Genomic DNA, 26,276 nt, shown 5'->3' with positions numbered 1-26,276 from the left:
GGGGCAGAGCCACGACAAAGATGTATTTAAAAGTTCATAACCCACCAGGTAACAGATGAAATGCCCTTTGCTGTCACACTGCAGTGTACACTCAGCAGTGGAAATAAAATGTAGTACTCCAACAGGCATCACAACAGGGATGATACCCTGCTCTAACTGCAGTCTCTGTTCCTTTATATCATCCAATTTAAATGTCAAATTAAATTCACTACCATCTTTAGAACGTTGACAGAAAGCAAAGGTACATCAAGAAGATCTCTGTGTTACCTACCTCAAGAAGAAGAATTTTCTGTGTTTCTACCATGGCAATATAGAAATTAACTGAAGGCTTTCTGGGTATCTAAGAAACTCTATCTTCCAAGCTAGAAGTGACATGCTTTGTAGTGTTCTGCTCAAAACATCAGCAGGTTCTACAACAGTAAACCCCATAGCAGTAGGCAATTTAGTACAAAGCTTATATTCTTCTTAAAGCCACAAATTCCTTTAAAAAGGAAACAGCATCAGAGTCTTTGGCTGTGCTTCCACATTTATTACGTGTACAGATTCAATCTGCGGCACATGAGCACAATGTCATGTTTCTGCTGACTTTGCCACACTTCACAGGCAGCATTTAAACCCCTGCTCCATCTGCCAAGAAAAGGTGAGCCCTGTGCAATTTCCAGAAAGGTTCCTGGACTTTTCCAGCAAGTCTGGATGTGCAGCACCAAGATATACCAGTACTTCACATTCTGTGCCATGCAGCATCATGCCACTGATCAGCTGTTAGGCACCTTAAAATCAGACCTTCCTCCTTGTTGAATTCACAGCCTTGCAGGATGTGAAAAACAGGCAACAGGGCCTGTTTCAACCTATACAACATCTGCAGTTACAGCTGTGGGATTTTTCAGGGTTTTCAGCAGGTTTTAACCCGTTATCACATTGATTCTTTATAGGATTTTTTTCATTACCATGTTAATGCAGCTGGCCTTACCCAGCACCGACTAAGGTGAATTTACCCTCCCAAAGTGTAAATGTTAATTGGAAGATACCCAAGAGAACTCATTTTAGCTCTATATAATGGAAATAGCAATCCAACAGAGACTAGAAGAAGTGGTCAGAATTCTCAGCAGATGAGGAAGCTCATAAAAAAACCAACATTAATAATAATCAGTAATTCTGCAACTGTAGATTCTCTGTCCCAAGCTTCAAACAGGAAAACCTTTACAATTTAAAAAAAACCACAACAATATCATCGTATTTTAATTCTTTAAATAAAACTCTTCCCAAATGAAAATACTTTACTGTGATACAGATTAAGTGGAAACATAATGCTTAAAAAAATCAGTAAGCACACTTAGAAGCTTTACCTGATTTGTTTCTACTGTATTCCAGAGCTGAAACAAATACCTGGAATCCAATGCAAGATCTACTGCAATATGCATACACCTTAATTTCTTCTTCTCTTGAACGTAGTGACCATTTAGTTTCTTTTTTGTCTTTATTTCCTATACATTAGCTTACATAAAGCTGGCATCTACCACACATTAACCCTATCTTCTGCTCCAGAACCAAAAGCAGTGTGAATGGTGGCACACAGACTGGTCACTGACCCCTTTCTCTGAAGGGGTGTTAAAAATACATGGATCCAACTGTATGCAAAACAGCTTCATAGTATAAAGTGCATAGCCTAAATCTGAACAATCAGCACGTATTTCAATGAAGATAACTGAAATGCAGGTCAGCACACACATAAGCCCAAATTCCACACACAGTTACACAAACTGTGCATTCAGATGTGGGAGCTGCATGGGCTAAGAGTTTCCATTTGAAATTCCAATTTGGGTGTAACTGTAGTATTTAGTGGACAGTAGACCTTTAAGGACAAAGAGAGCCTTGCTGAAAAGGAAAATCGTGGTATTAGCTAGATAACCTAAACAGAGATAGAAAATCCAGCTGACAATTCTTACAGTAGAAAAGTCTTGTTACTGCAGGACAGGCCACCTACAGAAACCACAAGGCTCTGCTTCCCGTGGCTAGAAGAAATGGGAAACTGAATGGAATTAACCCTGGTGCTATTTTGGGAAAGGGGCAAGCAACCATCTTCCTGTCTGCTGACTGCTCTGGCAGTGCCTCTCCTCTCCCTTGCAGACACTGCTCGCACAGCCCACCTCCCACTGTGAGCAAGGGATTCAAGGATGAAATGGAAACAGCAGTGAATCCAAACTTGGAGAAAAAGGAGGACAAGCGTGTCCTTCCATGGGTCTTATAGCTGCCCTGAAGCCTGCTCAATCTCTAAAACTGGTAGTAAGCTTGAAATGTTTTCTTTCTTAGTCACCTACAGAAGCCTTACAGCCTTCATTACTTGGATATAGCACATCAGAAAGGAAAGAGAGCAGCAGAAGATTCCAGTGAAACACAGGTTTTGTTTTTACCTGGCATTGGCTCCTTTAAGGTCACAGAAGTGTGAGAGTAAAGCTTTCACTACATCATTGCAGACAACTTTAACTACATCAATGTGACTCAGCCTCTGTCGCAGCTGCCTGGCAATCTCCCAGAAGTCTTCAGATAGCAGCTGGTACAGCTGCCCTTCATCTCTGCTGAGTTGCCCATACCAGGACAGGATGTAATCTCTATAGCTGTAGTCAAACACTGAAAAGAGAAATGAAACAATAAATAGCAAAAACTGCAACAGGGGAAGGCACACCAAGCTAGAAAGAGCATAATCCCCCACGCCTCTCCTCAAAACTTACATGGGTAATAGGTTTCTTACCCTCTTTCTTTGGGTTTTAAATTCTTGCCAAAGAAAGTAAGGTTGGCAAAGTTATGGAAATCTGCACCTAACAGGTTACTGGAGGTCACTTTGCAAAGCAAAGCCTGTAAGTGGATTTGCTCTGTCTGTCAGGTTACTAGCTACATACAACCTCAAACTAATACCTGTCTCTCAACAGTGAGTTTAGTTATACAAACTATCATATAATCTGACTGAGTCTAGGCTGCTGCAGACTGAAACCAGCTTTCTTCACCCTGGAGTGCAGACTCTTGAATTCCTAAGTCACAGTTAAAAGGGGAGGTGGTAAGATATTTTGTATTTCAAGAGCCACATATAGTACCCAACAACACTGCAGAAAGTACATTATAGGATCAGGAGAGCTAGAGATAAGAGAGAACAAGTAGATTAGTGTGACAGCCTGAACTTCAAAAATGACGACATATTCCAAACCATACCTACAGGCACTAACCAAGGTCACTGGAATTTCAAGTCCCATGGAAACACCATGTTCCACCACTCTGAAGTTTGTTTTTCACAGCATCTACGTGCTGCCAGTTTTAGTGAAGTTTCACACTAACAGATGTCTCTGGGGGTCTAGGAGGGAGCAGGAAGTGTTCAGGGAGCACAAGCCACGTTTGGCGGTTACTACAAAATGGGTTAAAAAGTTGAGGTAGAAGGAAGAGTCAGTTTGCACCTACCAGAGGTATAACTGAATAATAAGGGGGAAAACAGGCAATGCACCTGATAGTCTGTGCAGCTTCTTAACAAGACATCCTGATTTCAAGCTTTTGATATTGAAAATACTTCTCAATTAAGCATAAGCCCACGGTGCAAACTGACTCCACTATGTGTGTGTTTTCACTTTCCCAGCAGTTGTTTGTTTTACAATAAACTATAAAAAGCTGCCTGGCACTGCAACAGCCAACTAATAACACACTGGTGAACTGAAGTTGTCATGCTATTACTTTTGTCTGGCTGAGATATCAGAAGACCTCATCCAGCACCACCTTGTTAAAAACACCCAAAAAGAAAAGGTTAAAATTGATAAAAATTTATAGTAAAATGCTTCATAATAATAATAAAAACCCAAACTCCTCAGGTTTATGAGGAAATCAAAGTGAATCATTTCACTGAACATACTGTTTGCTACTCATTTCTTTTGCTAAGTCATTTCACAGCTATAATTATTCAGGAAACAAAAAAATCAATAAACTCTTTTTTTTTTGATCTGACTCTTTTTTCTGATCCAGTAGAGGTAAAAAATATGTAGAGTCGTATCACAGGATGGCAACTTCCAATGTTGAAACATATTCTGTTTCATTACTCTTCTAAAACAGAAGAAAACATGTTTCATTGAAAAGTCTCACTCACAAATACTACCAAGTGATAAAGACAGTTATAAAAGGGAATGATCTTCTGATAAGCAAGGTGAGGAATAATCCCTCAGTACACAGAAGAGCAGTTGGGAACAGCATTTTAAAAACTGAAGTTACTATTAATCTCAAGTATGCCACCACAATACACATTTTAAGTATATCTTCACAACAGTCATTGAATTGTCTTGGTTGGTAGGGACCCTTTAGATCATCAAGTCCACCCATCATCCCAACCTACCAACCACCACTAAACCACGTGCCTAAGTACCACATCTACCTGTCTTCTGAACACCTCCAGGGATGGCAGCTCCACCCGGGCAGCCCTTTCCAATGCCTAACAACCCTCTCTCTCTGAAGAAGCTTTTCCTAATACCCAATAATCTAAACCTCAGGTCCTCAGGCCTTTCTCCAATCACATTTCTCTTATAGCATGGTGTCTGGCTTAGCTTACACTTTACAACTAAGTATCATGTGGCCTCTCAACTGTCTCCCCCCTTTCCCCCCCCAGCAGGATGGGGATGAAAATCAGAAGAAAAAGGTAAAAGTCATGGGTTGGGATAAGAACAGAGAGAGAACAGAGAGCAAAGGAAGAGGAAAGTAACAACAGTACTAATAATAAAATCTATAAAGTGGGTGATACCCAGAAGAATCTGCTCACTGCCCAGTCCCCAAGCAGCAATTCCTACTCCCTGGCTGCCCCCACCCCCATCATACTGAGCATGATGTCATATGGTATCAAAGATTCCTTTGGCCTGTTTTGGTCACCTGCCCTGGCTGTGTTCCCTCCCAGCTTCTTATATCCCAGCTAAAAACCAGGACATTATCCATTCCTTATTCTCTACCATCTATGTCATGCCCAGATCCTACACTTTCCAATTAACCACCATCACTTCCCCTTGAGATACACAGCTACAGAAGAGCAGGTATCATTCCCTTAGTCTATGGTCCATCTGTCTCTCTGGTGTTCCACCTGCCTCAACAACACACATCTTCATTGAAGGGACACCTCTGCCTCATGCCAGCCAGAATTCACCTCCAGAGGCTGAGGGCTTGTGTCTTTTTCCCCATCGCCTTGTCCATGGCCCCTTCCCTAGACAGGGATCCCAGCTGCCTGCCCTCACTACCCTCTAATTCCAGAGACAGCTTTTAGAACTTTGTTTTTTAAAAAAATAATTTAAAGAGTACACCAGCCAGAGACATTAACAGCAGCTTGTGCTGCAGAAGGCACTGCCTCATCCCTATGTGTCATCCTGGCCATGATGCACTGTTGCTGCTTCAGTTTCAGGCCTATTGATGCAGCTGGTGCCTCTTTCGGCTCTAAAGAAACACAGGAATTTTAGAGAGTGCAGTTTACTGCTTTCAGAGGAGAAACCTGCTCACTAATCTACTCTCATTAACTTTACACTGCACATTCTCTAAATCCCTGAAAACAACTGGTCCCTGTGCATGGAATGAGAAGCAAAGCAGAACACCCTTTCTGGAAAACACCTTACTCAGCTGCTACAAACATGAAACAGATGACTTCTGATGGAATTAGATGCAGTGACAGCAATGAGTACGGTGCAAAACTGTACAAATTTCTACTGGGTTTTCTAAAATAGTTCAGCAGATCCAAGTTCCCTGTTGTTACAAGCTGATTAAAAGTCATTCCTGCATGAGCATGAAGTGAAGCCTCTCCAATTTTGCTCTTTAAAGACTGCGAGCTAAGAGAGTGCTGGGAGTAGAGCAGCAGAAGCCTGTGCAGAGGTCAGTGAGGACACAGGTCTAAGACCCTTCCTTCATTCCTAACCTCATGCAGGTCTACAGTAACTGTGATCCCTTCTTCCACATTCATTCATTCAGACATTATGCAGCACCACGAGAGCCAGTGGGTCAGACTGGCTTCTCATCTGCAATTTGCAGAGCTTCACATTAGATAGTTTCATTCAACGTTAAGAAAAGTAACAGAAATCTGAATAACAAGGATTAAATGCCTACCCATTTTCTCAAGTCATCACTAAAACCAGACCAGAAATGTTCTTCCTATGCAAATGCAGCCAGACTTCCAAGTCTCAAACAAGAAGTAAATATCCTTTCCTGAAAGCACTGGATAGACCATTACACTAAGTTACAGTCGAATCCAAAACTCTCCTGTGACTTTATGAACAAGAGCAGAGAAGATACAGCTACAACAACACCGGCTTGAGTTACTCTACAACAGCAAGAGCGTCACAATCTGTAAGATAGAAAGGCAAGATTAGTACGAACTGAGGAAGAACCTGGATCAGGAAAGCACCACCAAACAGCCAAGGAGCGTCGTTCTAACGCCACGCGATTACAAGACCAGATTTAACATGCATGATGTGCTTATCGTAAGCCATACTCAAAGAAAAAGACTTTCAATAAAAGTGTAATTTAAGAAGATGCCGGGCTGTAACCATCACTAAGTACCTGGCAAAGAACCGTTCCACAGAGGTAAATGTTAAATGCTTGGATATTTGTTATAGATATTGCTTTTTTCCCCCCTGCCAAAAGCCAATTCAGCTTTAAAAAAATAAAGTGCCTTCTCTTCATCCTTACAAAATCTAACTAAATATTACAGCCCCTATATTGAGCTCCCTAAAAATTACTAATAAATACTCCAATTTTGCAAATCTCTCTTTTCCAAGACATTAATTATTAAATTGAAAGAGATAAAGACCATTATTCACCTACTGCATTCCAGAATTATTTTTTTTTAAATGTTTTAGCTATATGATATAAATTAAAGATGATGAGGTATCCCCACTAAATCTTTATTTAGACCACAGTGCTAAAGGCTGGCAAAGCGTTGTGTAAATGCTCAGACTTTGGTGACTGGGAACCTGCCCTAGTCACTAGCAATAATGATTTTAGTTCTCAGTATAAAAGTTTCTGCTTGGAATAAGCACTGGCATTTGTTGGCTTACTTATATTTTACAACATTTTTCAAACCCTAGAAAACTGATACATGTAATAGACTCGATGTTATCGTTGTGCTGGACAGCACCCATGCAAGGGGAATCACACCCTGGGAGTTTCCTATTCCACATTGTTTGGTTTATTTTTATTACATTTTCTTGCCATTTGCTTGTTTAATAATTATTACGAATGTGCAGAAAGAACATGGAAATTTCCAAATATATAAACAATACAGAAAGTGTGTTACAAAGAGTAAGGAGATATATTAACATAAAAAGACAAATTTCTCTTTGAACAATTTTGCCCATGTACCCTTTGACAAGAGTTCTGAGCTCCAAGAGTTTGAGTCCCAGTAGCAGAGAGAACATGAATTCAAATTAAGTCTTGCTCATATTTTGGACCCAAACAACTAATTTTTTTGAGAGCTGTGAAAAAAAGAATAAAGCTTTTCAAAGAGAGTGGCAGAAGCCACTGCAATTCTTTATTTTTCCTAAATGTCAACATGTGCATCTTAAGTTGGGAAATGAGACAGACCAGGGGAAAAAACTTCTCCTGTAAATGGAAGTCTTGCCTTACATCCTTCACAGACTTGTTCTAAGGGTTCAACAAGAACAGACAGGCAAGATCTGATCCTTGGGTACAATGTAATTAAATTCCCAAAATATTTCCCACAAGGTCACCTCAACATAGAGTTGAAGGAAGATAAGCCACTAGGAAAGAAGAGACAGATCTCCAGCATGAAGTATTTTAAGAGCTAAGAGCCACAGGGTATGAATACATAGCCAGCTTTCACAGCAGACGAATTTCACCGGTGGAGTTGTGCAGGGATTTGTGCTATAGCTTGTGCTGTTTTACTTACTCATAAATGATCCAGTAAAGGGCACAAGTCATATGGAGCCCAATTTTTCTGGCACTACTAAAGCAGTAGAGCCAAAGACGTACAGCAAAGAGTAACAAAAAAGACCACAGGATATTGGGCAATAAAAAATGGAATATCAAATTCTGTTCCTGGGAGACTAGCTATACCCATGGCAGATAAACTGATCTACAGCTACTGCCCTCAGCCCAAAGAGTACATTGCACAACAGCAGCAAGAGTCTGACAGAGCAGTCTGTCTTAAGAGACATGTTCCTAAAATACCATATAATAAGGAGTCACCAGGTGAGCAACATGAAGCATTTTTCGCCTTTCGATATTTGTAAAAGTGGGTCATCTTTTCTTTGCATAAGATAAATGGATGGCAAGCAAGAATCAAATCAATATATCAAGAAAAAGCATGAAATATACTTTAAAAACAAAACAAAACAGACTTCAGTGTTAGTCACTCAAGTACTGCCAGCTGAAAGAGGGACTAAAAAAGCCTTCTCTTTCTACCACATTCAGTGAGGAAAATCTTTTCATAATCTTACACTTGTTCTGACTTTGAGTACTTAGATTTCATAAAACACACCACACAATAGCAGGGCTAATTCACAGCTTTCCCTCACCTTGTATCTGCAGTCATATGCTATGATTACCAAGGAAACAGCACTATGAAGCACCATCCTTTCACACTATTCTGTTGCCAGTCGGAGATACAAAAGAAGTTGAGAACTGAATTGTAAACTAACACAAAATTTCCTTCTTTGTGGAACTTAGTGGCTAACATTGTAGAAAGACAATTCCCAAGAACTAGTTTACACTGGCTTTGGCAAGGCAAGAATCTATCCAAGGTATTGCCAACTATTATCAGCCAATGACCATCACAAGAAAACTATCTAAGCACCTTAATGCTTTTAAGCTTACTGAAATAAGCCAGAAGTTTGAAATGGAAGCATGCAGGACCCCTTCAGTTAAAACTAAGGATGACCACAGATATCTATCCTTCCAGTTACACTAACAGACAGTGATGAGAACATGAGGAAAAAATGCAGCAAAGCAAACGATAGCTTGTCAAGCAAGACACACCACAGAACGTCAGGAGAGCCATTCTAAACCCAGAGAGAAAAGGGCACACAGACTGGCAAAAGCACAGCATGACTGAGTAACAGTCAGTACCTGAGGGTGCAAGATAGTTAGCAACTAACAGTAAATCCTAGGCAAATTTAATTACACAGATGAAGAACAGGTGAAGAAGTCAGCATTAACCAAAGGGCTGGCTCTTCATTACCACAACCTTTGAAATTAGATATGCTGACTCCTCCTCAAACGTCACCCTTGCATCTGTAAGGTAATATAAAGAGAAGTAAAATCTGATTGAAAACACACTGCAAAACCCCATCAACTGTGATAATCTGACATCTACTCAAAACCTGAAGTGGCAATAGGAGTCTGAACTGGAATCAAAATTAAAATCTCAGAAGAACTGGAAAGTCTCCTAAGAAAATGAACAAGGCTTTTTAAAGCATTTTGTTGAAAAGCATGTTACATCTAGACAGCAAGAAGATGGCAAAAATTCCTGGGATCTATAAATACTATAATCGTCATCAGTGTATGACTGGAAGCAGAAAAGCAGGCAGTATTTTTAATATATAAAGTTTTATTTAACTATGAACTTGTAAAAAAGCTCCCATCAAGACAGCTACTCATTTTGGAACTGTCAGAGGGCAAGGAACATGTCCTGTCTATTTTCAGACAGACTGATAATTCTACTCCAATGAAAAAATAAAATATTTCTTTTGGGATTCATTCAGTATCTCAAATTTAAGTTAATGTGGACACCATCCAACATCAAAAAGCTTCCTTAAGCCTACGTGAGCTAGAGTGGAAGTACAGCTTCATCTTTGTCAAACTGCAGCAGAGGAGAAGCTGGCTTCATCACTGAGGCCTGGAAGAAACAGAACCACAGCTGACAAATTTCTCTCCAAAATCAGTGTGAGAATGGAGAAGCTTCTCTGAAAAGAAGTATCAGAAAGTCAAGTGAGCTGTCACAACAGAAAAGTCCTCAACTCTGAAAAATGAATGACAAATATCAGTAACTTGCTTTCAGCCTCACTGAGTAAGGACAGACTCGTGCATCTGCTGGCTAAATACCTCAGATGAAGACAGTTCCCATAAATTCACAGTCACCTGACTTACTCCTAAGGGCATGTAACAGGAGGAAAGCAAAACATAACTCTTTCCCCCAGTATTCCACAATATCACAGAATCACAAGGTTGGAAGAGACCTTTGAAGTTCATGAAGTCCAACCATTCCCATCCTATGCTAAACCATATCCCTGAGCATCTCATCTACCCTTTTTTTGAACACATCCAGGGATGGTGACTCAACCCCCTCCCTAGGCAGCCTGTTGCAGGCCCTCACAACTCTTTCAGTAAAAAATTGTTTTCTAATATCCAATCTAAACCTGCCCTGGCACAGCTTCATGCCATTTCCCCTTGTCCCATCTCCTGTCACCTGGCTGAAGAGACCATCGCCCACCCTCTACAACCTCCCTTTTCAGGTAGTTGTAGGTGGTGAGAAGGTCTCCCCTCAGCCTCCTCTTCTCCAGGCTGAACACCCCCAGCCCCCTCAGCCGTTCCTCACATGATTTGCCCTCCAGCCCCTTCCCCAGCCTGGTTGCTCTTCTCTGCACTTGCTCAAGGACCTCAATGTCCTTTTTATGGTGGGGAGCCCAGAACTGAACACAGTACTCAAGGTGTGGCCTCAGCAATGGGGCACAATTACCTCCCTAGACCTGTTGGCCTTCTTGGCTGAATATTGTTGTTTATCTCCAAATAACCCCACTACTTTCAATTCTATGCTGATCATTTCAAAGCTTCATTTCAAATACCAAGGCGGGTTATCCCAAATGTAACATAGGGATGTGAGAGTCTACAGCAAATATCTTGTCTGTGCTGGTTTCATACATGTAATGTTTAGACTCTACTATCCTCTTCAGATCATCAGGAATCCTATAATCTGACTGATTCCAGATGAAACTCCTGCCTAAAACCAAATGATGATATAATAATTCACCTTCACAGAAACACAACAGAGTAGTTAGTGTTCTAATTTTCTATTTTAGCCACATGAACTACTAACAGCTATTCATAAAAATAACTTTAAAAAGGTAACATATCCCAAGAAGTTTTCATAGAACACCCAGCCTGCTTAAAGCAGCTATTGTATTTTAAAATATACTCTCTCCAGATGTGAAAAAAGATACCAAAAAACCCACAAAAACTGCTGAAAAAGAAAAAAATATTGAAAGTGAGATAAAATGTTCACAAAAGACTAAAATGACATCAAATTTTATAAATACTTTTTAAAAGCTACAAGACACAAAGCTGTATATCTTTTCTTTTAAGTCATAAGCTAACTTTATTGCCTTTATGTTCCAATCTAGCTTAGCCTCTGAAGTAACAAATAAAAAAGCTTTTGCTTCTAACACTGATACTATCCTGAGTTCTACAGTGTTTTGTACTACCAGAAGTCAGATCTGAAACTGTGTGCAGAAATAGTAGTTCTTTATTTTAAAGAACTGTAAACAAGACATTTCAAATCCATATAATCATAGTTCACATTTTACAATCCAAAGCCCAGGGATTGTTCTGGTGATCCAGAGATTTCAGAGTGCATCAGCCAGAAATATAAATGTTGATTTTAGATTCTGTTTTCATAGCAAGAATTTCACTAAGTGGGAGGACTGTTTGCAGGAGTCTACAGGATTTTTCAGTTCAGGAAAACCCAATGAAGTTATCTTTTAAATGGCACCCTTCTGTTTTGTGCATAAGTTTTAAGGACTGTAACATATTTCTGTTTTAAAAAAGCCACTAAAATGGTAAGATATCAGTTAAATTGAAAGAAAGAAAAAAAACCCCACCATCATATAGCTGCAGCAGACCTCTTGGGAAGACCAAGACCTTGCCCTTCTATTTTTTAATCAAGAAAGAAACATGGGACATATTCTAAAACCCTGGAAAACTGTACAGTCATGGTTTGCTAAGAGGACAAGAGACATTCAGAGTGTAATGACTTGGTTCAAGTTAAGACCCACCTTCTTTTAGTGCTTTATCCATGTTGTGAGAAATGACCACTCTCCTTGATTGGACTGAATCATGGGAGCTTCCACACCAATTACTCTGAAATTCAAAGAGAACATTCATCATAAGAGACAGGAATAAACAGGAAATTACACAAGAAATAAACTGGAATTCAAGGTGACATCACTGTATCACTTGGTCTTTATAGAAATAGTCAGCCCATATGGTTAAAATTAAGGAGAGACAACTGTCTGTAAGGTTATTAAACATTGTTATTAAACATGATATACTCCTTGCTGCATATCACAGACTGTACAAAGTGCCAAATTATCTCAAGGTTGTTGGGTTTCTGGGAAAAGGGAGCTGTATTCATCTGCAATTCAACACACAGGTAATATGACATGCATTTAACAACTGGAACTCTTCAGAACTTTCACAGCTTTAAGATCTCCCAAAAGATACATCAATAGTAAATGTACCAGCCTACTTTACAGCCTACTGTCAGGATGGACTTCATTTAGCTTCATAAACCACTTTTAAAAGAAAAGTTAATGATCACAGAATGGTTTGGGTTGGAAGGGACTTCAAAGCCCTTCTAGCTCCAACCCCCTGCCATGGGCAGGGACACCCTCCACCAGCCCAGGGTGCTCAAAGCCCCATCCAACCTGGCCTTGAACCCTGCCAGGATCCAGGGGCAGCCAGAGCTCCTCTGGGCACCCTGTGCCACGGTCTCAGGGGTAAGACCCTTACAGGGACAAATCTTTTTCTTTTAATCTAATGTAAATCTACCCTCTTTCATCTTCAGCCCATTACATGGCCTTGGAAACGGTTCAACCTCACCTTTCTTGTAGACACACCACCCTCCCTCCTTCAGGCACTGGAAGGCTGGAATAAGGTCTCCCCAAAGCTTTCTCTTCTCCAGGCTGAACAGCCCAACCCTCTCAGTCTTTAGGCCACCTACAGTTATCTTGTTCACATTCTTTTGGGCTTCCTCCTTCAAAGACACTTCTGGCTGCTGCATTTTAAGCTGCTGTACTACACAAACAGTTGTCTGGATTGGAGTATTATCTCTCACAGCATCCAGTCAGGTGGGCATTGGAGAAACATTTTTCAGGGTGCAGTCAAAAAGCAGCAATTTGTGCTGTCCTCACATAGACAGGAGTGTACCAGAAATACATCAACCAGAAATACATCAAATCACTGCCACTCAGCTTACTTCGCTCACCTTGATGGGACACAACACTTCAGAAACAACCCAACCCCTCCAACATTCACCAAGCAGAGAATACTAAGCAGTGTAAAATTTAAGTAAAAACACCGTTTCAGGTTTTTAAAGCTAGTATGCCATCATTTCAGCCTATTTGCAGGCTAATTCTTGGAGAATTTTGCTATAATGTGTTTTCCTTCCACTGCAGATAGGTTCACATCCAGCCCAGCATAAAGGGTATCTAATGGGACACAGGTGAAGCAGTCTAAGCACTACTCTAACAGCAAATAAAGCCCTTCAGACTCGCTCACCTTGAACACACAGTACTGCCACCAACGCTTTCCAGGCCTTAAGTGCCCTCCTTCCACCCACTGTTAATTTGGGAGAGTGCAGCAATACTCCCTAGTGAGTTCTTCCAGTTGCTACTACGAGACCATGGCTGTGGTCTTCCAGTCACTTCCTTCCCCCCTTGACCACACTACCAATGGCAAGAACAGCAAGACTGTAGCGTGTTTGCCTCCATTTGCAGCCCCTCTTACTAGCAAAACTAGAGTTAAGGAGTTCTGAGTTATCATCTCATTAGTGAACCACTACAGATTTTCACAGCTCCCTGTTATCTGAGCAGCCATACCCACCTCAGCAGCTCCAGGAAGTATTTTTTGCTGTTTGGAAGAACCTAACAACAATCCTTGTTAAGGCTCCAATACATCACCTCTGCCTGCTAGCATTGCTGTGCTTCCTCCACACAAAGCTGTGTTAATGCTAGTCACACAATTACTTCAGGATTCTTCTGCTTTATTTGCAGCAGGAAATCAGATGATTCATAACCACTCCAATTTAAAAAGCAGAGAGACACACTCACAGGGCCATTAAACAGCTCAAATACATTTGGGGAGGGGGAAGGGAGTCAGAAAGTCCTATTGAGCAAAGCCACTCAGGCCCTTCTGTGAAGAAAGAGCTCCTCAACAAAAGGCCACAAGTGCCCCGACTGAAGCTCTATGCTCAGCATACTCCATCTTCCTTAATACTCACACTAGCTTGGGTACTCCACAAGAATAATCATCCTGCTAAACCGAGTCACACCTGCAGAGAGGTCAGTAAACTCAAGCCCTTAATTTAGGCATATCAGCACTTCCCATTTGTACATAGGCTACAAGAAGTGGTTTTCTTACAGCCTAAAGCATCAGTAAGCCAAATTACTCCTTTTAAAACTAGCTTAAACTGAGAAGAAAATTAGAAATGCTGAATTCTTGCTTTTGCCACCCTACCTGCCTCAGTTCAAGGCTTCTTACAGCAAAGGGAACAAAACCAAGCAGCCTTCAGAGGGGACCCACGACAGCTTGCTCTGCATCATCACACCACGATTCAATCCACACAATTCCACAAAGCAGCAACTGATCCTTTCATGTTGCAGTCTTGAATACTCTTGTTAAGAATAAGGCAGATTGCTACTGCCTCAGTGAAATGCTGCCTCTTAAATATCAAGATGTAAACGTTTCAGCTTGCAAGAATATATCAGATTGAGAGTGTCCTCTACGATTCGTACTTCTAAAAGGCACCAGCTTTTCATTTAAACTGGAAAAAAATAAAGTCACACTGATGTTTAGCATGGAGAAGTTCAAGTAAGATAAATGATCAGAAAGAATTTAAAAGAAGTGAATACCTCCACTAGCCATGGTGATTTTGCTGCTGCACGACCGCAACCACTGAAGGGCAAAGGAAATGCAGAGTACTTGGGGTTTTCTGATAAATTTTCCATATTCATACAGGTATGGCATACACTACCATGAACAGTCTGAGAGAAGCACAGAGGAGGAAGCAAACCTTGCCTAAAAGCAAGGTTTCAACTTTGTTATAAAGCAATTTTTCATGAACAGATGAAAATCCAACATTTGACTACATAGAAATGTTTAAGTGGAGTCATGTTGGTTGGGTTAGTTCAGGCTTCAGAAAAAATAACAGTTCAGGGGAAAACTTATTGCCATCTCCAACTATGGAACAAGAGGGAAGAGAGAGACAGAGTCATCTTGCAGATGCACAGGACCATAAGCAAGGTTGCAACACAGGCAATTTCCACCACTTACAAGGCAAAACTATTTTAATTATGATGCTAGTCAAACACCAGATTGGGGTACTGAGAGGCAGTGGAGTCTCCATCCTTGGAGATATTCAAAATTCAGCAGTAGAATGCTCTAAGCAAACTCACATACTGGACCCACTCTGAGCAGAAGGCAGAAATGCCCTCCAGACATTCCTCCCAACCTGAACTATTGTGTGATTCTTGATGATCCTTCAGAGAGCTGTGAATTTAAGGTAGTAACTGATAATCAGATCTTAAGCTGCCTTCTCTAAAACATCCCATCAAACTCCTTTTCCCTCCCAGTCTTATGAGCTTGCATAGATTTGCTTTTAAGAAATTCTGTTTCTGTGACAATAATTAAATAAATAAGCAGGTATCCTTGAGTTAAATGACACATGGCAGCAAACACCTTAAACCCAACAGTAACAACCCAGTAATGTAGGTGTACCAGCAACTGTGACAACAAGGATTTCAAAAAAATTCAGTCCAAACTCAACTCTAACAGCTGAGAGAGTGAAAAATCCAGCAGGTTTCACTGGAAGATTTTGCTTCTCACCCCTGCCTCAAGTCAGATGGAGGGCATATGCAGAGAACAGGTTCAGCTAGAAAGCCCAGACTTGAATGTTTTCAGGTTTCTCTTCATGTCGCTCATCTGAAGGAAAACGGTGCCATATTTCATGACACAGTTGGCATAACCCTGAGCCAAAGATGTTCATAAAGGGATTTAAGACAGTCAAAACTTTAGCTTAGATAACTCTTTTATACTGATTAAAAAAACCTGGTATGTTCCCATTAGTCCTGACCCTGCATTATCACAGCCAAAAATTTAAAAAAAAATAAAAATCAGTCTTCACTCCCCCAAGTTTATTGTTGAAATATGGCAGAAACCAGGCAGAACTTAAATAAGGCTGAACAAACTGTCTTTAAAGAGCAAGGGTGGAGCACAGCTGGAAGGCACATGCAAAGAATGAGGTTGCTAACAAACAGGGAGGCCTGTTTCCTGGAACAGTTCAAGTTTTCCCCCATTCTGACTTTGTTTACAGGCTTAAAAAAAAAAAAAAAAGGATGTGTGTATTTGCTGGAGACTTCTGAATAATACTCATTGTTTGATACTTTTGAGAATGATTTAAGATGCAGACAACAGTCTGAAAGGCCCAAGGGAAATAAAAGCTGACACTGAGCCTGAAATTTCTCTCAGGTTCTATCTCCTCCAGATGCAAAAATTAAGTTTGTGTCATTTATTGGTTTAAACAACTTAAGTAATTTAAAATTAGTCTTGAAGAAAATGATAAACGTCAAGTAATAAAGAATTGAGAAAGTGTTTCAACAACACTGGATATATGGCAAAGTGCAGAGAACACAGGAGTGCTTCCCACTATCAAGACATCCATCCACAACACTCAGACATCGAATGCAATTCTTAAAACCTAAGAGCAGAAAGCCAGGCACATGCTACAGGCACGTCACTCACAGGCTGGACTCTGCCACAGAATAAAGCCAGAAGCAGAGAAAAATTAACCATTGCTTCTGTGACATTAACGTAACTACAACAAAAGCAGAGCACAGGCCAGCTCTAATATAAATGGGCATCGTGCATGAGCTGCTGAAAAGGCAAAGACTGCATCTCATTCAGCATCTAAGAACTACCCAGTCACTCCCAGCTACTCACTCCACCCACTGCTGCTCCCAGACTGGACTCTGATGATACCAGTGTCACAGCTTCGAGCAATACTCGGTTGCACTCTCCATACATTCAGCTTTAACTGAGCTGATAGATGTTTTCTTAGTGTAGAAAAACATTACTTTAACTTCTGAGGCAAAAATAAATCTTCTGCTCAGAGCTAGTATTTTTAATTAATACCTACAGTTCTGTTTCAGATTACAAAGCAAGGATATATGTGTCACTAAGTATTAATCTCCATATATTAAGGGATACCATAACTACCAATTAAAAAATCAACATACTTAAAGCACGTTAATGCTATTATGTTAAGCATCATTATCTCAGTAACCATTTTATAATATCAGCATATCTCATTTCCACTAAGACAGTGGAACACAAAACATGTAAAGTGTGTTTATTATCCGGGCATCCTCTATCTTAAACGTACCATGTTCAAAAATGATAAAGCTCTAACAGAAGAAAAACTTTATCATCAGGGCAGAACTTCCTTCACTTGACATTTCACATTCTATACAGATAGGAGTATGAAAATTGAACTTTCCTCAGGTAATACTTTTGTTCTCACCGGTACACCTAACAAATACTTGCTGATAGTGTTCAAATTTCTGCTTCACAAGAAATGCAGCTTTATTCTCTGCTGGCATCTTGAATATTACCATAAAAATAAAGGCTTACATGAGTTCTCAGGGTACACACAATGCTCTCCTTCCGTGTTAAAAACCAACAAGAACCTATGGCCTGTACTTCAAGGCCAAAAGAGCCACGTGTTAGACAAACTGGATTGCTGGCCTGACAGAAGAATGGCACAGACTCATGTACGAGCTGCAGGGTCTCAGCTTCATGATCAGGGAAACTCCCTGTCTTGTCCCTCCATCCCACATGACGTTTTACCATACAAAGGTACAGTCTTCTGTCTTTTTAACAAAGCATCACAAAGCATGCAAAATGAACAGTCATCATTAATTTTAACATTAACTTGATCTCTTGCACTCTGTGTGCTTAAGAGGGGAAAAACAGTACAGAACATCCAGTCACATAAGCCTCCCATGGACACAACAGAAACTTGTTCCACTCATGACTACACAATTTCCTGGTTGTTTTCTGTTAGGTTTTGGTTTGTTTTTGTTTTTTTTTTTTAGTTTTGTGGGTTTTTTCCTTAACCATGTAACAATGTGGCAGCTTAGGAAAGGATGTATTGGATATACAACTATATTGGCTATACAACTACAGACCTCTTCCTTGGGTAAATTCTGCTGCTTTCCTTTGCAAAGCACAAGGAAGCAAGACCTGGCAATAAAAAGGCACTTGCTTACATCTTATTTTCAGAATGTTTCCCATACTTTTGGGGTTGTATCTTGAATGCAAGACGGTTTCAGTCTTAAGCATGATCGCAGAGGTGTTGGTTCCACCTTTAGGAGTCCCCTGCCAAAGGCTCGGACAGCAAGATCCCAAGGAGCCCACAACCAATCTTCCTTACTGACTCAACGTGGCTCAGTCACCAGGAGACATGAGCTAGCTCCCTAGTTATGTTGTCAGTCATAAAACACTTTTCAACTGAGCAGCAGTCCCTACAAAGGTAAAAGCAGCCTGATTCACAGCAAAATATGAAATGTCAACCTAACACAATGTTGAGAAAATTAAATGTCAAACACAATACAATGCAGAGCTGAAGATGACACAGGTTACAAAGGAAAGAAAAGGAAAGGGTTGCATGACAGCACAAGAAATCTCTAAATATACATGATGGATAAAGGCTGTGTGGAAAACTAAGTCTGCTCACCACCGAGGAGCTACAGGACAAGTAAGAGTCTGAAAAACATTTAATTTCCTGAATTCAGTGTGCTTTGAGAATAAAGTTTTCACTGCAAAGTTACACCTGCAGGTAATCAACACATGCAGGCCTAACAAAACTTCAGCTTTGAAAAAGCTTGTAAATGCCTTGGCATAACAGGGTATTTCACAGATCCCTAAAAATAAACCATAGAAGTAATGTCAAAACTACAGATCCCCACTGAACTATAATGGAACACTTGTAATTCATGCAACGTTCTCTTAAAATTGTAAAATATTCCTGAAATTGGCAGGTAATGCTGCAATACCTTTTTATTAATTTAATTTCAGGACTTGTTTAGCAGCAAACTCATCAGCAATATCAAAAGCTGATGGTTAACCTGTCAATAAAAGAGATAGTGCTAAGAAAAAACAGTATCAATCTGAGTTCTGATAAAAGCAAACCACACTTAACGTATCCTCTCCTTTCAATACTGAAACAAATGATAAATGAAAAGATCAACAGAGCAGAATATTTGGTTACTAACCCAAAAAGGCTCTAGAACAAGGCATAACGGAAGAGTAGCAGGCAGAGACTGTAACAACTGGCAGAAATAACAGCAAAAATCCTGCAATATCCAAGCTGTCAATATTCCCTAATGGACCAGAGAATGAAACAGACCATGGCTTTAGGTTGATAAAACAGCCCTGTAAATACTTTTGAAATCTTATTAAAGTGTAAAGGTCAAGACTGAAAGGAGTAAGGAAGTTTCTTCTCTCCCTCACAGATGCTCCCAACTGCTCGCTATGTCAAGAACTGCTTTGCATTAGGCTTGAAACTGCTGCCCACAGATGGCAAACCTTCCTTTTCCCTCATGTTCCTCGAAAGAGAAGAGCACTCAGCTTGGACACCATGACACATACTCAACCCAGGCTGAATCAGTCAGACCATTTCCAATAATATCACTACTAATCCTCCTCTGGCTTCAATAAAAACCAGTACTACCTTCCAGTATCCAGAGATGTCAGCAAGGTTTGCCTGTGCCTTCCCATTAACGCCAGATTCACAAAAAGTCCACACTCAAGGATGGAACAAGCCTTTAGGAACATAAAACATTGTCATATGTCTCCCCCTCAGGGCCAGAAAGTGAGAGCAAATGATTTCTGGAAACAGCGAGCTACTAAACAGAAAACAAGAAGAGCCACCAAATACATCAGGAGCTGAGTTTTAAATGAATAATCAAAATCATAGGCAACTATTATTTATAGGAAAGTAAAACCAGGACATTAGAACCAGTGTACCATTTTCACTGGAAAAAAAACCCCCACCATGTTTACTACCTTTAGTGCTGCAAGACAGACTAGGTGGAGCATTTCCCATGCAAAGTATCATTCATTTAAACTCCATTTAAAATGCAGCACTGAACTCTAATGAAGGAATCCTCGAGTTTTGCATTATTTAAATTAAGTTGATAACCCAGCTCTCAATTATTCAGAGTTTTTCCTTTGAACCAGACTCAAAACACTATGCTGAAAACTCTGTCCTGCCAGTTTTTTTGGCAGAGAAACAAACACACACTGGAAATGTGGGAAAAAGCAGTTTTCTTCCCCTTCCCACTAACTTGGTTAATGTGGTTCTTGATATGAGCCAAAGCCACCCCCCCTACACCCACACAAGTTAACAGCAGCGTAGGGAGTGAGCTTGAATTTAAGGCCGTGACACATTCTAACCAGGGCAATCTTTGGGATGAGCAAGTCCACTGATAAAGAGGGTTTTCATGTTTCAAGTTGAGACAGGGATTTTTACAAAAGCACAACTGGGTCACCATGCCTTTTTGCTGTCTTCTATGCTGTCATCTTCTACCACAAGTAATCTTGTCCTAACACAGCTCCTGAGAAGTGCTTTAAAATACCTGTCTGTAACATAACGTACAATTTCAAGGTGTCATGCAATTCCCACTATTTCAGGATCAGTAGGAACTGTTTGCAAGTATTATTCATACCTACAAGTACTTAAGTAAAACAGTATTAGGCATTGCCTGCACACCTCTCTTCCCTTACCTTTCCAATAGAATAATAAAGAAGAAACAGAAAGCTTTACATGGAAGCCAGAAGACTACCCAGATACTACCTATCTTGCAATCAGAGCTCTCACATACAGGAAGGCTGTTGAAAGCACACCTTGCTCTGCAGTTCCCTGCAGATTTCCAATGCTTTTGCTGAGATACTTGACCACAGCAGAAAGCCTTCACCTCTCAAGTCCCAAAGGGGTTACAAGAACAGTATTTAGGACAAAGCACAGTTCATACTTGCCAAGATGGCTTCTCAAATCCCAAGTCCAAGCAAAATGAAAGGCATGCACCTTGCTCTTCCAAGGTCTGAACCTGCAGCACAGCTCTTCCTCACCCAAGTTATTGCCTTGCATGAGCAGGTCAAGGAAAATGACTGGCACTGAACTCACACAGGAGGTGCTCACAGGACTGAGAACTTAGAAAACACCTCCTTTTTTCAGCACAGCATAAAGAATCCTATGCAAGTCCCTTTGAAGTTGATCAAGAGTACTCCCACTCTCTTTCCAAGAGCTGAGCCCGACTCCCACTAGAGTAAATATTTATTACTGAATGCTTAAGTGTTTCCTCACGTTAACCCCAATGTGAAAATTACTCCAAGAGCAAATCGATCTGCTTCGAATTTGTGTACACACAGCACATGCAGAGCAAGATGCCAGCTGCAAGACTCTTTCATAAAAAGAAAACCAAAACAAGACCTATTTTTTAAAAAATAAAGGCCAAGAGGGTTCTTCCCTATTCTAGAGGAAAAGATTCAACAAGGCTGAAGACATTTCAGCTTTACAGGTTATGATAATAAAGCCATGTAAATACAGAAAGGTGCATAACCAAAGATTAACCTACACATTTTTCAAAGATAAACATATGGGGGAAACTTTGCAAGAACCATTTTAGTGAGTGGCCTACACTTCTACATGCTGCCTATACAGGGGTTACTTTCTTCACCTACATTTCTGAAGCACCAATTAGAAAATCTGCTAAACACACACAAAATTGTGTTCAGAAAAAGCGTGGCAAGGAGCTTTGTGTCCCTGAGGCCATTATGTATCAGAAAGAATTCAACAGAACTGTAAACTGAAAGCATGAGAAACAAGTAAGATGCCTGGAATGAGAGCTTCTAAATGCAAAGGGTACAATGTCACACTCCTTTTCTGACAGTCCCTTTCATTCAGACAGGTTACAGTTTGAGGAGAGTGGAAAGAGGGAGGAAAGAAAAATTTTAACTGACTCAGGAGGGGGAAAATAAACAATCCCAGGGAAAAGGTGTCAGCAGGTACTGCAGCATTAACAGCTGCAGAGATTTCAACTCCCCTCTGAAGCAAGGAACACACATACCATGGAGCCACAATAAATCCAACCACCATGTACTAGACCACACAACACAAGAGAGGGGTGTGCCATTCACACGTACCAATCCAATGGGTGGGCACAAAAGGAGAAAGAACAACATGAAGGGAGATGGGCACTAAGATACCACAGAAAGAAACAGCATATGGTACAGTAACCAAAGTGACTGTCTCTGGCTCGGGACAGTTCTGATTTCACTCCCGTTCAGAGTGCTTATGTATTATGTTTCCCACAAAGATGGGGTGGAGAGAAAGCACACAATAAATGTAATGTTTTTCTGCAACTCGTTTCCCAATTAAACTGCTCTTCATTGTTTGGCTTAGCATTGTGGCAGCAAGGCTATTTCAGTTATTGAGTGTATATATAATGATTCTTTGGTACTATGTAAACAGTACGTTCTCCTAAAGGAAATTAACACACATCTGGATGTTCAGGTAAGATTTAACCTTTCACATCTGTAGGCAATGGAAATTTATTACTGATACATTTTTATTTTCTTTTTTTTTTCTCCATTTGGTGTAAGGTGAATACAGAAGCATACTACTCAGGTGCTTCTGCACTCAGTACACATTTTTTCCCCAGCATGCCTTCAAAAAAAAACAGCTGAACAATCCATAGTTGAGCTGAACAATCCATAGTTGTACCCCGCTTATGCACTGCACACAGGACAGGCTTATCACTCGTTGACTTTGTGCGTTCCATCTCCTAACTTGCCCAATTCCCACTTGTAACCCTCATACACACTCTTTGTTTTTCACTCCCTAAAAAGCTAAGCATGAGTTGAGTCTTCAACATAAGCAAGATTTTTTTAAAAAGCCTGCAGAGAAGATAAAACAAGTTATCACACTCATCCACTGCACAGACTTTGAATGCACCTTTGGGAGTTGCACTGAAGTCACCAACCCTCAGCCAAATGATCCCTTCTACTGACAATAATGTCCTGACAGCTTCCCTTAAATGCAGGCCTGGAAAAACATATTACTCACAAACACAGGCTGTGTCCCTCCCTAGGTCAAGGATCTAAGGAATAAACCAATATTGCAGGTCATTAGCCAATGTGATTGGCAGGATGAGAAGATGGCTAACTACATCTTCCCAGTCACAGGAAGTGATTTCTAACAGGTTCTCTGCCCTGCCAGCTCCCTCTGCTTTCTGCAAATTCAGCTGCACCAACTGCAGCCCCAGAAACACAGATGTGACAGCACTATTTACTTGCTGCTTAACAAGAATAGTGGGAGTACCAAACATAATGAACTAGGTCACCAGAACAGCCAGGCTGTACACAGTTACGCTTCTTTTTCTTTATGGAGCGCTCTCTGGTACCCTACATGACACTACCAAAGCGAACCAGAAGCACAAACTGTCTACTGCTGCAGCGCTTCACATCCTAACACATCCCCCAACCAAGATCTAAAGCTCACTGGTGAGAGGCCAAGGGCACCTGACCAAAGTCACCAGCTGTAACACCAAAGCCCATATCCCTGTGACCCGTGGGCAGAGCGGGAGTGCAGGCAGATCATTTCCAATGGTAGCTTTTAGGCCTGTCTAGGATCAGGTCTGGAGCACTGAGTGACTTGATGGGGGGGGCAGGGGCACAGCTGGGAGGGAAGTTGTTTTGGCTTGCACCCAGGGTGAGCCTCGAAGAAACTTGTGCTACCAGTCCTGTTCAGAAGAAGAAAAATACTCCTAAGCAGTGAGCTACAAAGAACACAAATTAGTACGTTTTAGAACACAGAAGATAACTTTACCTTTTGCACAGAGGTCTGCATTGGTCTGAGAACACCCTGGCACTTCCTCAAGGCACTGTAACACTACTTAAGCCTGCCCAACTTCAGAGTGCATGTTTAAGCAACGCTTCCCCGGCTCTCTGAGCACATCTCTTTTACTAGTGACATTTCAACTGAAGGAGCAGAGAAGGATTTGGTACGCTGCCAGCAACGAATCGCCGTACGAACATTCCCACAACCTCCCTCTGAGGCAGACCCGGTTTTTCCCTGCCCGCCCGCGACCCACCAGACACAAACTTTTCCCGTGTGAAGCCCCAACGGGCGGCAGAGAGCGGACAGGCTCCCACGGCCGCGGGAGGACAACGGGGCACCAGGCTCGGGCGGCCCGGCGCTCCGCGGCGAAGCCAGGGCCGCTCCAGCTCCGTCCCCCTCCTCCCCGCTCCCCCGCCAGCGGGAAGGGGCGGGCGCGCCGCCGCCACCGCTCACCCCCTCCCGCCACTTACCCCCGCGACCCGCAGGACCGGAGCCGCGGCGACGAAGTCCGGCGGCGGCAGGCGGCGGCGGCCGCGACACAGCAGGACGATCAGGGTGCCCAGCGCGGCGGCCGCGGCGGCGCAGCCCGCGTAGAGGGCGAGGCGGAGCAGCAGCAGGGCCAGGCACGGCGGCCCGCCGCCCCCCGCCTCGGCCCGCTCTTGCCCCAGGTGGACGACGGACACGGCCAGCAGCCCCAGCCCCACTGCCAGCACGAAGCGGGACGAGCCGGAATCCTCGTCTTCCTCGTCTTCCGCCGCCTCTTCGCCGGCCACAGCGGCGGCCGCCGGGGCGCTGCGGCGGCCGGCCTCGCCGCCGGGGCTGTGCGAGCCCAGCGGGCCGGGAGCCGCGGTCCCCGCCGCCTCGGGCTGCCCGGCCGTGCTGCTAGCGCTGTCGGCACCGGGGAACATGCTGCTCCTGGCGCCGCTGGGAGCAAGAGCATCTCCCGCCGCGGCAGCTCCCTGCGAAGGTCGCCCCCCCTCTCCGCCGCTGCCTCCGCCGCTCGCCGCCGCCACTGGCACCGCTACGGCCGCCGGGGCAGCCGGAGCTCATGCCCAGCGGCGGGCGGGTGCGTGGCGGCCCGGCCGCTTCCTGACGGCCGCTGAGGTGGCAGCGCTGCCCGCCGGCGAGCGGCGGGAGTCCAGCACTGTGGCGGCAGCCGGTGAGGCCCCGCCGCGCTGCTCGGCGCCCGGGAGGGGGAGGAGGCAGGGCGGGGCCGGGCGGTGACATGTGCACCCGCCGCACCGCCCCACGGCGGGGCCTGCTCGCCCCGCGCCGGGATTTGCCCCGCGGGGCTCCGCCGGGACGGGGAGTGGCAGCGAATCCGCGCTCAGCACAGGAAAAGGCTGCGGGCGGACGAAACACGGAGGGGAAGATGCCTCCCCTTTGAAGTTCCGCGCCGGCTGCGGTGTGGGGCCGGCCCCCGCGGAAGGCTACCGGGCGCCCCTCGGCCACGGGCAGCCCGACAGAGCTGGGACGGGGGAAGCGGCGGGGGGGGGTGGGTGTCGGCCGCGGCTCGGCCCGGCAGGGCCCGGCGTGGCCGGGCTGCAGTGCCGAGGTCTGAGTGCAGGACAAACTCTTGACCCGGGGCATCTCAGGGGTCCAGACCCTCCTCTCCGGAGGAACCGCTGTACACACCGCCCTGCCTGCACCCCTCTGATCAGCCAGAGGGGACCATAAATAACTGCGGCTTAGAAATAAAAATTTGACAGAACAGTAATTCTGCAAAACCCACCCAAACGAAGTCTGCCAACACCCCCATCACTACTCTCCCACAGCTGGCCTGATGTTTTGTAGCTGCCTGTGGCAGATTCTGGGAACAAACCCCTCATGCAGAGCAAGCCTTGCCATAATTCAGCCGAGCTGGGGATGGACGCGTGTTCACCTTGCCACAGGGGTGGTGCAATGACAGCTACTCTGCGTTTGCAGGTTCATAGCAGCTACCGACTACAGTTCAAGGGGGAGGATTTGCTCTCTGCAGAAGTGGATTTACAAGCATTTACTCATGGGCTTCTTTTTAAGAGCAAATACTTCATTAAGAAACTTACGTGTTACAGAAGTGCTTGCAGGTACTGAGGCTTCTGGGAGGCACATTTCAGATTGCCAGTTCTTTGGCAGTATTAATCATAGAATCACAGAATGTGTTAGGTTGGAAGGGACCTTTAGAGGCCATCTAGTCCTACCCCCTGCAGTGAGCAGGGACATCTTCACTAGATTAGGTTGCTCAGAGCTCCATCAAGCCTGACCTTGAATGTCTCCAGGGATGGGGCCTCCACCACCTCTCTGGGCAACCTACGCCAGTCATATGCCAGTGATCCACCACCCCCATAGTGAAGGACTTTTCCCTAATATCTAAATCTTCCCTTTTACAGTT

General features: G+C 43.0%; 1 protein-coding gene across 1 annotated transcript in view; it reads right to left on the bottom strand.

The window, feature by feature from the left end:
* The window catches only part of SNX25 (sorting nexin 25), an 84,857-nt gene extending 60,452 nt beyond the window's left edge, over window positions 1-24,405 (bottom strand). The window contains exons 1-3 of the mRNA XM_084266907.1: window positions 24,376-24,405; window positions 12,003-12,087; window positions 2,412-2,628 (exon numbers count right to left, since the gene is read on the bottom strand). Coding sequence (XP_084123033.1) covers window positions 2,412-2,628; window positions 12,003-12,024 — 239 coding nt within the window. The 5' untranslated portion in view covers window positions 12,025-12,087; window positions 24,376-24,405. The remainder of the gene's footprint in view (window positions 1-2,411; window positions 2,629-12,002; window positions 12,088-24,375) is intronic.
* Between the last annotated feature and the right edge of the window lie 1,871 nt (window positions 24,406-26,276).

The sequence above is a fragment of the Gallinula chloropus genome (genome assembly GCF_964237585.1).
Source record: "Gallinula chloropus genome assembly, chromosome: 7".
NCBI classification, from domain to species: Eukaryota; Metazoa; Chordata; class Aves; order Gruiformes; family Rallidae; genus Gallinula; species Gallinula chloropus.
This window is presented reverse-complemented; position numbering and strand designations above follow the sequence as displayed.